The sequence below is a fragment of the Cygnus atratus genome, chromosome 10, assembly GCF_013377495.2.
Source record: "Cygnus atratus isolate AKBS03 ecotype Queensland, Australia chromosome 10, CAtr_DNAZoo_HiC_assembly, whole genome shotgun sequence".
Classification (NCBI taxonomy): domain Eukaryota; kingdom Metazoa; phylum Chordata; class Aves; order Anseriformes; family Anatidae; genus Cygnus; species Cygnus atratus.
In genome coordinates this window covers 9,418,826-9,431,890 of record NC_066371.1, presented here as the reverse complement: position 1 = coordinate 9,431,890, position 13,065 = coordinate 9,418,826, and the positions used below count along the sequence as shown (strand labels likewise).

The window sequence follows — 13,065 nt, the reverse complement described above, 5'->3', positions numbered from 1 at the left end:
AGTTCGTTGAACTAATCCTTCCATTTTTCCACTAGTTAAAATGAGGATTGTTCAAACCCTCAGAAGTCCCCGTCTTCTTGGTGACCTGTTTGCTTTAGAAGTGAGGTTGTTGCATTTAATGGAATTGATTCCTGCAGTACACCTTTCTTAAAGATAACACCTGTGGAGATGGAGCATACCTGGGGCAGATGCTTTGATCTGCAGGACAACGATGTGTTAACAACATAAAAAATTTATTCTGGTGATTCATGTGATTTAATTGAACATAAACAGTGTGCAGCCTAGTTTTGTTTTCTAAAGATGATCTCTTTGGTCTGACTTACATAAAGCTTTGGATTTCTGCATAATTTTTCATTTTCCTATTTTAAAGCATTTCTCAGATTTTATCTGAAGCTTTGGGTCACACGTCAACATTAAACAACTACTGTATATCTGCCAGTAGATTGCAGCTATTTCTAGGCTGAAAGATATATAGCAGTTTAAAAAATGTATAGCAACAAATTCAGAAAAGAAAGTGGAAAAGTTGCACCATATCTGAAGTTACAAATTTAAAATACTGACAATAAGGGCTTCAAATTACCCATAAAAGCAGTAGAGGCAAGAGGAAAGTTATTAATCTGTACTTCTTTAATAAAGCATAAATCTTGCAGGAGAAAATGGTGTTTTTTTTGTTGTTTTGTGTGCTTCTCCTGTATGTGTGCAAAGGTATGTTGTACAAAGGATTTGGCTGAGAACTGGAGCCATTTAGTAGCTGAAAGCTTTGTGTAGTGATCTTAAATGCATGACTCACCAGAAAAAATCTATCTCCTTGCATCTTCAGTGCCATTCCGTTTATGGATCTCTTCACACTGAGATGCAGGCTATTGTCTGACTACCTCTCTCTGATAATAGTACCTTAAAAACCATAAAAGCTTGTATATACACGGTATAGAAGGAATTATGTAGTAGTTAGCTCACTGTTCAGAGTCTTTTATTTTCTGGATTGTTAGTCTACATCCCTGAGGCATTTTGAGAGCACTGTTAGTAATTTTCCTTCTCTTTTTTAAGATCTCAGCTCTAAGTCTACCTCTTCCTCCAAAAAAGTTGATTGGAAATATGGAGCGTGAATTCATAGCTGAAAGACAGAAAGGACTCCAGGCCTATCTCGATGTAATTACTTCCCATCACATACTGTCTAACTGTGAACTCGTAAAAAAATTTTTGGACCCAAACAGCTATTCTGTAAACTACACTGGTAAGTGAGGAATTGTAAAACTGCGTTACAGCTTCTCTTTAGCATGTGTGCATGTCTTCCATGAATGCTGGCAAGGATTTACACTAAAGCATGTTACAGGGGAAGTAAAACTATCGTGTGTAACTACACAAGCTATCAAAACTCTTGTGTATAACCACATGCAGGGTATGATAATGTTTCTCCAGGTCTGTGTATGAATGATGCTGTGATTGTCAAATCTAAATGTTTGAATTATTCTACAGAGGAGTGTTGAGGGTCAGGACTTATATAAGCTGAACTTGGGGAGAGGGTGCTAATGAAACCGAAATCTATTTTTTCCCCAGTTGGTGATAAATGGTTGGGCTGGGGGTTGGAAGTTATTTGTTTGCCGGGGTGTGAGGTGGAGGTAAGCTTGTCAGTTCTGTAGTCTGCTAAAACAGCTGATCTTCTGAACACCAAAGCTTAAATTTGTCATGTTTCTTAGATTTTTCAGATCAAGGGAAATAAATGTGATCATCTTGTCTGGCTCCCACTATCACTTTGAACCTATCTCAAACAATTAGTTCTAGGAAGTGGCACAACCCAATGTTTTTTCCATGGCTTGAATAAGCCATGTTCCCCCCATTGGAAAATGAGTGCATCCCTTAAAACGGTATCCCAGTGATCGGTTCTCTTCATTATTAAATGTTTCTTCTTTGAGTTTGACTGGCTTCATCCACTGGAAATGGTTAGAGTTTGTATGATAGACTGAAAAACTTCCTCTTCGTGATGAAACCCACACCACAGACTCTTTGCAAAATGCAAAGCTTGTTTTCATAAAAGCACGGCCAGCCTACTCAAGCAGGAACTTACCGCTTCCTTTTCACTTGTCTTTTTGCTCTCTCTTTATGTAACATTTTTCTGTCTTCAGCTTCAAAGTGCAAAGAACATTTCCCGGATGTTTATGCTAAGCTGTGGAGGAGATGTAGATTATTAGTAACTCCTTAAGGATGCAGTTTGTCTGGCTAATGCTGAGCAAACAATTTAAATCCTGTAGGAGATACTGTGATTTCTGTGTTAATTCTGAATGCTTTCGTCAAAATTATTTTTGTGCCAGTTGCAGAGAAGTAAGTAGCAATCAAATTGTTGCCTATGGTCTTTGGAGACACATCAATTTGTCTGTTTTTAATCTCGGAGCAGTGAGCTGATATTTATTGCACTGTTACCTCTCTTTTTCATAGCATATTTTTAGAGAGAGGATAGACTGCAGAGAGATATGGTGCATCCTTACCTTTTTGCTGAGTTTCTAAACCAAGATAAGCCATGTCAGAGAAAACTCCTTGCTGGCATGGTTCCCTTTCTGCCCCTGCTGTCACCACTTCCCACTGAGATTTCCCCTTAAATCGCTTCATGAATACACCAGTTGTATTCCCAGCTGTGGGAGAATTCAGTAACCAGAAGGGTGTCGGGTTTTTGTTTTGTTTTTTGTTTTCTTTCTCAGAAATGCATGGTGGATCACGATAGCTAGAAAAATACCTTTGCCTGCACTGAAAAGGGCAGAATAACATGTAACGAAACAAAGATGATGCATTTGCATGTTAAAAATGACGGTGTAGATGCACATTAAGAGACTTACAAGTTAGCACTTCTACAGACACAGCAAAAACATTTTTTAATCTAGTGTAGGGTATTCCAGCTGTGGAAAGTCTTAGATAAGAGCACTGGATTTAGGCTTGGAAATGTAGATCTAGTAAAAATAGAAGGCTAACCCATTAAGCTGTGTTTTCTGAAGGCAGTGCTTTCTCTGTTTTCTCAGTGGATTTGAGTTCTCAGGTTAAAAATGCAAATGCCCTTTAACTGTGTTTTTATCTGATTTCCTTTTAAAGTGATTTTGCTGACTGAGTCTGAATTCCTGCAGGCTTCCTTCTGGCATTGAACTTTACCTAATATGTGTAAAAATCACATTAAATAGTCTCTCAAAAACATTTATTTTTTCCAGAAATTGCCTTACAGCATGTTTCAATGTTCTTCCGATCAGAGCCAAAGTGGGAAGTGGTGGAGCCATTAAAAGATATAGGTAAGAAGAACATGTATGCATGAAAACCTGTCTTATTTTTTCCAGTGGGTTGTCCTGAGATAACAGTACTATCTTTGCTTACAAACCTTGTCCTGCCTGTAAGCCATGTGATTTACTAATGTTTTAATTCAACCTGACGATGACTCTTTTCTTGTAGGTTGGCGAATACGTAAGAAATATTTCTTAATGAAGATAAAGAATCAACCAAAGGAACGGCTAATGTTAAGCTGGGTATATATACTTTTATAGTATTCTCTAGTCTTTAATAATGAACTTTCCTTATTTTGTTTATATCAACTGCCTGGTGTTAGTGACAGATTTAAGTGCTCAGGCTTTGAAAGCATCTTGAGAGCCCTTAGTTGGTTTTGTGGTGTGGAAAATTCTGTTTCTTTCCTCTGGTGGCAAGTCCAATTTGAAAATTTCTGTGCCAGGTTCCCACTCCTGCACCCCCATTTACTGTTTTTCAGTTGTGATGATGTATATAGCTGGTGATCATAGTGTCACATAGCTCACCAAAAGTAACAAGGCGATTCTTTTTCAATATTGGGTTATTTTTACTAGGTTGTTTAGTCGTTCTGACAAGGTAGTAGGTGAGAGGCACGAATTGCTCCTTTGCCACAGGCATTTTTGGACCCCAAATAGTTTGTTGTTACTAAACAGTTATGCTCCTATGTTGAAACCTGTTGCCCTCTTAATTGTATCAGCATAGCTGTGAGACTTCACTGGAGGGTGGGTGTTGCTAAAACCTGCAATAGAAGGAGAGGTGGTTTTGGTGGAGGGGAAGAAGGGTGAGAGTTATGCTTTACTAGTTCACAGTTTACACAGTGCCTCAGTTTGGGTTTGGCAGAGTTCATACAGGGGTAGTAATAGAGGTCAGATATGGAGGAGGAAGCAGGCAATAATACTTGCTTACTGTAAGGTCAGATGCTTTGTATTGTGAAAGCACGACCTTACTCATTCAGCCTTTTAAAGTTTGCTTCTTTGTGTGTAATTTGCTGTTCAAAATTTACCTTTGAGCAGCTGCCTTAATTTGTGAGAGCAGAATATAGAACATATTTTCTTTATGGAATGCAACATATATTGTGATGCCTTTCTTTCCCTATTTATTTCTAGGCTGATCTAGGCCCTGATAAATACTTGTCTGACAAAGACTTACAGTATGCTGTGAAACTTCTTTCCTCCTGTTCTGTGAGTACTCCTTGAAGACTTTTAGATTGTGCCAGCACACAGAAAAGTGCTTGCAAAGGCTGATCTTGCAGAAACTATTAGAAATAGTTTGTAATTTTCCTTTCATTTAAAGATGTGTGACCCTCGTAATTAAATTCCCCACACAATATGAGCTAACATGTTCTCAGTGCAAACAATAAACCTGCAGGATTTTTACAGAAGTTTCAGAGTTGTAGCTAATTGTATTTTTCTCTTTTGCTACAGTACTGTGAGATCATGGGCTTTTATTTCATCTTCTCAATGCTTTTAGGCTGTTAGGGTAGTGCTGCCTAGGTGTCATTGCTATCCAGTGTACTGGGGATATTCTTGGGCAGCAGTGCACAAGGCAGTGGAATGAGTCATTATTTTTTTGGTTCTTTGAACTTGGGACAGCAATGTCTTACTAGAAGCACGATGAAGGCTGTACAGTGTAAGCTCCTGTGCGATGCCAAATTATAAAACTGACCTTATAAATCCAATAGACATGTCTGTCTGAAAAACTGGACTGGCTGAAAAGGATGGTGTTTTAAATGGATAGACCTCTACGTGCAGTCGTGAAACTCGGAAGGTGCATGTACCAAAAGAGGCTGAAAATTAGGCTTTTTAACCCCCAAACCAGACCAAACCCAATATCTTAAAATAAGATATGAACAGAGGTCTCTTCCTAACTAGCAATTTCAGTTAATGTATGTGTTGCACATGTAATTTATTTCAACATGTGCTGTCTCATTTAGTTTCATAATGTTCCAGGAAGTCGTTACAATGATTTCTAAAGACATAGAGCTGTTACGACAATTATTAATCCTGTGTTTCCTTGTGTGCCATAGTTGTATAAAACCATGAATGAATTTGTTAGCCTAGCTCATGTATTAAGCGTTAATGGGGGTGGATTCTTCATTTGTCTAAACTGCCTGTCTTTTAATTCTTAAAACAAAGAGGACAGTGTATTTTTATGGATTTTCTGTGGATATTCAGGAATGTCCTTGTGAAGTTTTCTTTGCATTTGCTTCAGGTTAAGAGTGAATACCTTGAGCAAATGTCACTGGCAGAATCCAATTTATTATTCAAACATACAATTCAGACAGCTCTTGTGTTTCTTGTGAATCAAGCAAAAATTAATTACAAAGTCTGTTGTCTGAAACTTACCTACAGTTTCTTCTTTTGTAGCATCCCTATATTTACAAAATCACTTTTGCCACTGCCAATGAATCTTCAGCACTGGTTATTAGACCATTCAGTGAAAAAGGGACACTAAAGGACCTTATTTATAAGGTAATGTCTTCTCTCCCAATTCGAATGGTAGAATATTTGTTGGAATGACCATAGTATGTCATTTCTAAAACTGTTTACAATGTATTGCTAAACAAACTAAGACAATTCCTGGCTTTTCTGGGCATGATATTTGATATGTATACTTCTTTTAAAGGCAAAACCAAAAGACCCGTTCCTGAAGAAGTATTGCAATCCTAAAAAAATTCAAGGTCTTGAACTTCAGCAAATAAAAACATATGGAAGACAAATATTAGAGGTAATTTTTTTTTGCTTTCTTTACCAGCCTTTATGTGTTGGTGGGTGTATGTGTGATTGTTTTTGATGTGTGGTTGTTTTTTGTTTTTTTTTTTTTGAGATCAACTAAGTAGAAAAAATAGACAAACTTTTGTGCATGCAAGCTTTTTTCTTGGCAGCAGACTTCAAAGCTAAATTTAAATTGAGATTAACTGCTGGTACTTGAATTTAGATATGTATGTGTGAGGCCACTTCTGACAAAAAAACAAACAAAAAAAGAATAATATAAAGGCAGCTGTTACATGTGGAGCTGAGGTGGGAGAGAGGTGGTAGTGTAGTTTATATACTGTGGGGGGAAAAGGGAAAGAAGTAATTCATAGCTTATGGAATATGGACCACAAAATCATTGTCACTGATTTTTTTTTTTTTTTAAACTTTTTAAACTATAATATTTAGTAGAATTGTGACTTTTAGTTTCCACGTCTCTCTGGGAGGTGTCTATAAGCCAGCTTTGAGTATCAGCTTCAAATGTTTGTTTTGTGAGAAGAAATGTTACCAGTGAAATGGGAATGAATAGTCAGCCAAAGGTGATGCAGATAGAAGATCAAGTTGAGCAGGCATTCCAAATTAGAGGCCTTGTTTATTATGTGTCTGCTTTAGTATCGGAGCATTTGAGATCTTGAGATCATCAGAGTGTCTTGTGATAGTGCTTCTGTCTTGGATTTTTTTTCAGGTATTAAAATTCTTACATGAGAAAGGATTTCCTTATGGCCATCTTCACTCAGCCAATGTAATGTTGGATGGGGACACGTGCAAGTTACTGGATCTAGAAAATTCCTTGTTGGGACTTCCATCATTTTATCGATCATACTTTTCACAGTTTCGGAAAATTAATGTAAGTTTCAGAAAATTAATGTGTCTGACTCTTACACATCCCTTGATCCTCAACTAGTGTTTGTGGAGAACTGACTTGAATGAAAAATGTCTCCCTCAACCATCCCCTACCACCTTTTTTCCTTTTTTTTTGCTTTCAGTGTGGCTGCACAGAAGTTTTGCTGCAGCACACAATAGACGCTGACTGTAGTGAGCAGAAGGGGAGTGCAAGTTAGTGTTTTCTTGACAGCCGTACTGGCACAAATATAGGTAAACGGCAGCCTTGTTTTTAAGACCACTTTTCATAGTAGGCCTGTATTCCATAGGAACATAGGTATTGTTTACAAGTTTTTCCACTTGAATGTCTGTTTAAGGAACACGATTTAACTCCTAACTGGGAGTAATAGGCAGCCCTATCTTTGAAGGATACTGTGGAAGTTGATTAGATACTTGTAGACATCAAGCTATTAAAAAATATTTTTCAAAATTTATTTGAAGGGTGTCTATTAACTGCAGGTTTATACAGGAAAATACTATCTTCCTACAAAATATTAAACCTAATTTGCCCTGTTGTAGCAATACAGACTTTTAGCTAGTGCCTTGCCTTGCAACGCTTATTGTAATAAATTACATACAGCATCATGAGACAGCTGCTTGCTGACCTTGCAAAACAAGTTTTACTGTGTTTAGCAAGAGAAGTGATCAGAAGTTCATGGTTAGTCCAAATCTTTTAGTGCCATGAAAGCACTAAGCATCCTCCGGTAAGAGAAGCCACCTCTGTATAAACATGATTCAGAAATCTCAGAAATATGCTGTCTGGGAACTTAGCACATACGTACAGCTTGTACAAGCCCAAGGAGGGGTGAAAGAGGCTCTCCTAGCTTTGTTTGGTATGTATTTCTACAAGGAGGTAGATACAAAGACAGCAAAGTGGCAGCTGGTCATATTGTCATGAATCTCATTCTTTGCTGTTTGAAGTAGCTAGGAAAAATGCGTTCAGCTGTGATTTGTATCAACATACGGTTCTCTAATCTGCGGTGTATGAAATGAATTTGCTCCTTACGCATTTTTACGGAACATGACTATAATGTGCTCTGGTTTGCATTATCATTTGCTGAAAGAAAGAAGTAACTTCTTTCGCTTGAGATGGTAAGATTTCATTCGAGGTAAAAGTTGTGCAGGGTTAGGCTGTGGTTAGGAACTTAATGATTCCTCTTTTCATGCAAGGCCACCTTTTTTCTCAAATGTGTTACCGAATGTTTTAAAACCAGTTGTGGATAAACCAATTAGTTCTGGCAAGTTGTGTGTTTTTCATTTTTATTTTTTATTTTTGTTCCTCTACAGACTTTAGAAAGCATTGATGTACATTGCTTTGGGCACTTACTGTATGAAATGACATATGGAAGACCCCCAGATACGATTCCAGTAGACAGCTTCCCTCCTGCACCATCCGTGTTCGTTGGTTAGTATACGTTCACTCAATGTCAGTCTCAGCTTCCTGGCTACCCTTACCTTTTACTGAAGCTGAAATGTTGTGAAATAGGAGACTAGGATTTTGCAGCCTGTAACCGGAAATTATTATTTAGCAATTTTAAAAAATAGCAAATGTGTTCTTCCTCAAATACATAGCATATAAATATGGTTTTTTAACTGAGTGATAAAACAGTGTGCATTGATTAGATGTCTGGATCCCCTGGCCTCATGTCTAACATTCTTGAAAAGTTCGTATGTGTAACAATAATACTATAATAAAAAACATGTGTCATAAAGCTTCATCACTGCTTAGTTGATGGAATATGTGGGGGAGCATAACACAGAAGTGCCAGGCTTTCATTATAAATTGTTTGCTATTCTGTAGTGCAAAAATGTGTCCATACTTATTTTTTCTTTGGTAGTGTCTGTGTTGGAATCCATTCTGACCTGTGAAGCTATGAAGAATGGCATGCCAACTGTTGCACGGCTCTTACAGATGCCGTAAGTGTTAACGTACTTGTTCTGTGCTCATAGTAATATTTTTAATTATATAAGGAGGAAGAATCTTTTTGCTCATTCCTTATCTGAAAGATTTGTTCCTCATTCTGAGGGATGTGTAGTGTATCCCAAGTGAAGGTTTAAAATTGATGGACTTCATAGTCCCATTGCTTGTGAATACGATAGGTGCTCATTTAAAATTTCTGTCTCTTGGGGTGCTGGAGCTGTTACGAATGCATTTTACTTAGCATGGCGCTATGGTTTCAAATGGTCTAGCTATTAAGCAGTGCAAGCATGGTTAAGAACATGTACAGATCATTTAAAGCATTTGGAATAAAGAATGTTTTTGTGTGACCCTTTCAGATGTACTTCAGTAGATTTGGCTATCAGTTTACTTACGACTTAGCAAAATAAATGTCTAGCTCTGCTTGGCAGTAACATTTAGAATGGGTCAAAGCGTTGTGCGGAAGTTCTGGCTGGTGTCTTGCAAGGCTGGTTTAGGGATTCAGTGAAGCATAAACAGAAAATATTTCCTTCCAGGCTGTCCTCCTAGTGATGTAGTGAAGTAGTAAAGGCAGATACAGAGTGAGATTAGGATGGAGCAAGGGAGCAGTGTCAGTGCATGACTGAGCTGGAGATATACCTGTCTGCAGTGCCACCCTTCCTGCAGCTGGGAGACAGCATTACCAGGGAAGTTGTCTGCAGTCACTGTGCTGCGACGTGTCATCAGCGTGCTGAGCACAGAATCACAGTTCCTGGTGGGCTTGCTTTTTGTTAGTATGAGGTGCCAGAATCGTGACCTCATAAATGACAGATTGCCCATATCTAAATCTGGGTCTGATCTCACAGCGTACGGATTGCAGGATGTTTAGAGCATGCTCCAAGAGTCATATTTCCTGGGTTGGGACGGGTCCCTGCAGTCGTGTCCCAACCTTCTATTCCTCCTATTCTTCCCTTCCTCTGCTCCTGAAGGAAGCAGGAGGTAGAGAGAAGAATGTATGGAGAAATACTGTAAGAAAACCGAATACAGGAATATCCCAAGTGTTAGAAAATGTTGAACAAACAATCTATGCCTGGCTCTATCTGCTATGTAGGATATGTACTACATTCCCTTCATACCCATACTCTTTACAAAAGTGTTTTTCATAATGTGTGATGTGATGAATATAACTTAAATATTTGTTAAGCTATTCCAAATAAACTATGAGTTCACTGAATTTTGCAAGGATATGTAATCAGAAAGGGGCAGAAAATTGACCTGTAAACAAGTGTGAGCTTTTTTTTTCTTTAGCCTTGTTTTAATTTATTTCTGATTTTTTTTCATGGACTACTGATCTTACAATCTTGATTCTATATTTAATTTTGTTTTCTCTAGTATAGAACTGTGATAACTTTCCATAGTGAACGTCAACAGAAATCTCTGAAATGCTTATTTGGGAGGCAGACTTGGTGATCTCTTTCTGGGACAGTTTTCTAGTATGTTCTCCAGAACAAAGTACCTTGAAATGGACTAACTAGTTGATTTTCAGACTAACATTGCCCTCTAGTGTCTTTGTTTTGGATGGAAAAGTATTAATCATTTGTGCTCATGCTGATGGAGGCGAGAGTGAAACTGTTAGAATAGTCGCTTTAATTACCTTTGCCAGAGTATGGACAAGAATGCAGATATTTTGAAATGTTAAGTTTGCTCATTGATCTTTTACGTGGTTCTTGTTAATGCTAAAATAACAGTTGTGCTAAGAGTTCACCTGAAAAGATCAATGATTTGTTAGGTGAAATGTAAGTAAGGTCCCTGGCAATCTTCTGTTATTAAGGAATCAATGTACTTACAAGGAAAAAGCATTTGTTTTGGGAAGCCCTTGTCTGCCTTTGATAATTACAGCCATTCTTTCAGCTTACAAAATTCTTCTTAGAGTCTTACTAATTTCTGCTGTCAGTAGTGGCTATGTTCTGAGGGCTAGATGCTGCTAATTTTAAAGCAAGGCTTGGAAAATAAAAAGCAGTACATAGCCTGTGTGTGTGGGGGGGAACAAAACTGTGAGGTAGGGATGAGAACAGAGAAGGAAAAGAGGAAAGAGGGAGTTAGGTGAACAGTACCAGTAGCATTCCCTCTGTTTCTGCCTATCTCTTGGACCTATCTCTTGGAAATAATGTTCCTTTTTTTTTTCTTTTTTTTCCACCCACTCACAGATTATTCAGTGATGTCCTGCTAACAAACTCTGAGAAACCACAGTTTAAGGTAAAGTTGAACGGTGATTTGCTGATGTTCGTGGAAGCACCAGGTTGTGGGTAGCTATGCATCAATTAACAAACAGGGTAGAGGACAGCTGGCTTTACTTGGCTGTATGGTGATTCCCGTTGGTATTTGGATTCCTTTGCTGAATCATACCCAAGAAAATTATATCAACCCTTAGAAGAGGGCATAGTGTGACCCATGAGTGATTCAAGTGTAGCTCTTGTATTGGAGCTAATTTGCATGATTAATCATGGTGTCCTACTTAGCAGCCTCGTTTTGCTCAAATTGCTAAGGGCTGTGGAATCTGATTTTGCTAGGTTAGACCACTGGCACATTGTAGCCAGCTGCAGTGCTGGGACTTTCAGGGAGCTGCTTCTTGCCCCCATTGGGGAATTGCCCCAGAGCAGGCATGTGCTGCGTGTCTTGTGGTGGTCGGCCTTATGGCATTTTGGGGATGTGACCAGAGTACCAAAATAATTAGCAGTCCCTGGCTTTAGATGGGCAACATGGTCAGATACATGTTGAGTTTTGAGCAGTGAAGTTGTATTTTCCTTTATCATATTTTGTGCCATGATTTCTTTCCCCATTCTGTGTTAGGTTCCTACTAAGCTAAAAGAGGCATTGAAAACTTCCAAAGAATGCATAGAAAAAAGATTAACAGAAGAACAGAAATTGGTAACTACTGTATTTCTTTACTGTATTCCCTACAGACGTTGTTTCCTCTTATCACATTTAAATAGTGAAAGTGAGCTTTTACTCTGTGATTTTGAGCAATAAAGGTTTTCATCAACAGATTTGCTTTCCCAAAAATACAGTGTTGAGGAGCTTTAGAACAGCTGATGAATGTATGGCATTATACTGTTTTAAGTGGTGCAGCTTCACAGTGACTCCTAAGTTAAAGGATCATTTTAACTGCAGTGTGAGGCTCCATACTCCACCAGCAGCAGTAAAGATTAGAGTTAAACATGAAAAAAGAAAACTAAATGTGCAAAGTGACTACAGTGTTTTTTCTTGCAAGCCAAGCATATGCCTTGTCTGAGAATATTTGAGATCTTAACATTGTCTTTTTTTGTTTTCCTTTAATTCTGAAGATTCACCAGCACAGAAGACTGACAAGAGCTCAGTCTCATCATGGTTCTGAAGAAGAAAAAAAGAAAAGGAAGATCTTAGCAAGAAAGGTAATCAGTCTTTAAATAGGTTTCTCACACACAAAGTTATCGAATGTGTAGCGTGACAACCACAGGTGTGCTGCTGTATTCTGTTTTGTGCTTTTCTGTACTACTTCCTTATTTGAAGTGATAACTCTTCCTAAATGGTAGCAGACTTGTATATTGGTTTAACCTGTTGGAGGTTACTTAATGAAAACAGGCTTAGTTAATACCTAATACACAGATAACAGCCTGTGCTGCTGCTGCTTGCTGCCCAGTGAAGGTCTTGGAGCCTTTTTTTGTGCTTCTATAGCACACTGTGTTTCTGATCCTTTTTAGTGGGTCAGTTTTCTGCATTTCCCTTGCTGTCAGAGGGTACTGAAGTTGTCCTTTTTGCTTGCCTGGAGGTATTTGAGCACATTACTGCCACATGTTGGATGCAGGGAGAGCACTGTTGAGCATTGATAAACCTTGTGTGATACAGCAGATGGCTGTTACAAATCTGTGTGTCAGCTCAGTCGTCATCAAGGAAAGAGGTTATTCATTTGCACCTTCTGTTTCTTTTGCTTTGTTTAAAGAAGTCAAAACGCTCCGCCTATGAAAGTGGGGAAGAACACTCAGCAAAATACAGCAACTCAAATAACTCAGGTAACTACAGAGAGAAGAGTTTGCTTCTACACAGCTATGACAGTTTTTTTGTTGTTCCTATAATATTCTGGCTTAAAAGATGCAGGGTCACCATCAGTTTACATGGTAATATTGGACTACCAAAGCCTGATAACACTGTTCTGGGTATTTAATAATAGATAAATTGAGGGCTTAAAAGTGCCAACAGTTTTAGTTTTTCAGCTACCTA

The 13,065-nt window shown here is 38.2% G+C and overlaps 1 protein-coding gene across 6 annotated transcripts in view; it reads left to right on the top strand.

The window, feature by feature from the left end:
• PXK (PX domain containing serine/threonine kinase like) overlaps positions 1 to 13,065 on the top strand; it is a 35,852-nt gene that overhangs the window by 13,977 nt on the left and 8,810 nt on the right. For all 6 annotated transcript variants that reach the window (XM_035546887.2, XM_035546886.2, XM_035546889.2 and 3 more), the window contains exons 4-16: positions 1,048 to 1,234; positions 3,192 to 3,269; positions 3,427 to 3,500; positions 4,383 to 4,457; positions 5,643 to 5,747; positions 5,902 to 6,003; positions 6,715 to 6,876; positions 8,199 to 8,316; positions 8,750 to 8,828; positions 11,016 to 11,064; positions 11,659 to 11,736; positions 12,153 to 12,239; positions 12,788 to 12,857. In XM_035546887.2, the coding sequence (XP_035402780.1) occupies positions 1,048 to 1,234; positions 3,192 to 3,269; positions 3,427 to 3,500; positions 4,383 to 4,457; positions 5,643 to 5,747; positions 5,902 to 6,003; positions 6,715 to 6,876; positions 8,199 to 8,316; positions 8,750 to 8,828; positions 11,016 to 11,064; positions 11,659 to 11,736; positions 12,153 to 12,239; positions 12,788 to 12,857 (1,264 nt within the window). The remainder of the gene's footprint in view (positions 1 to 1,047; positions 1,235 to 3,191; positions 3,270 to 3,426; positions 3,501 to 4,382; positions 4,458 to 5,642; positions 5,748 to 5,901; positions 6,004 to 6,714; positions 6,877 to 8,198; positions 8,317 to 8,749; positions 8,829 to 11,015; positions 11,065 to 11,658; positions 11,737 to 12,152; positions 12,240 to 12,787; positions 12,858 to 13,065) is intronic.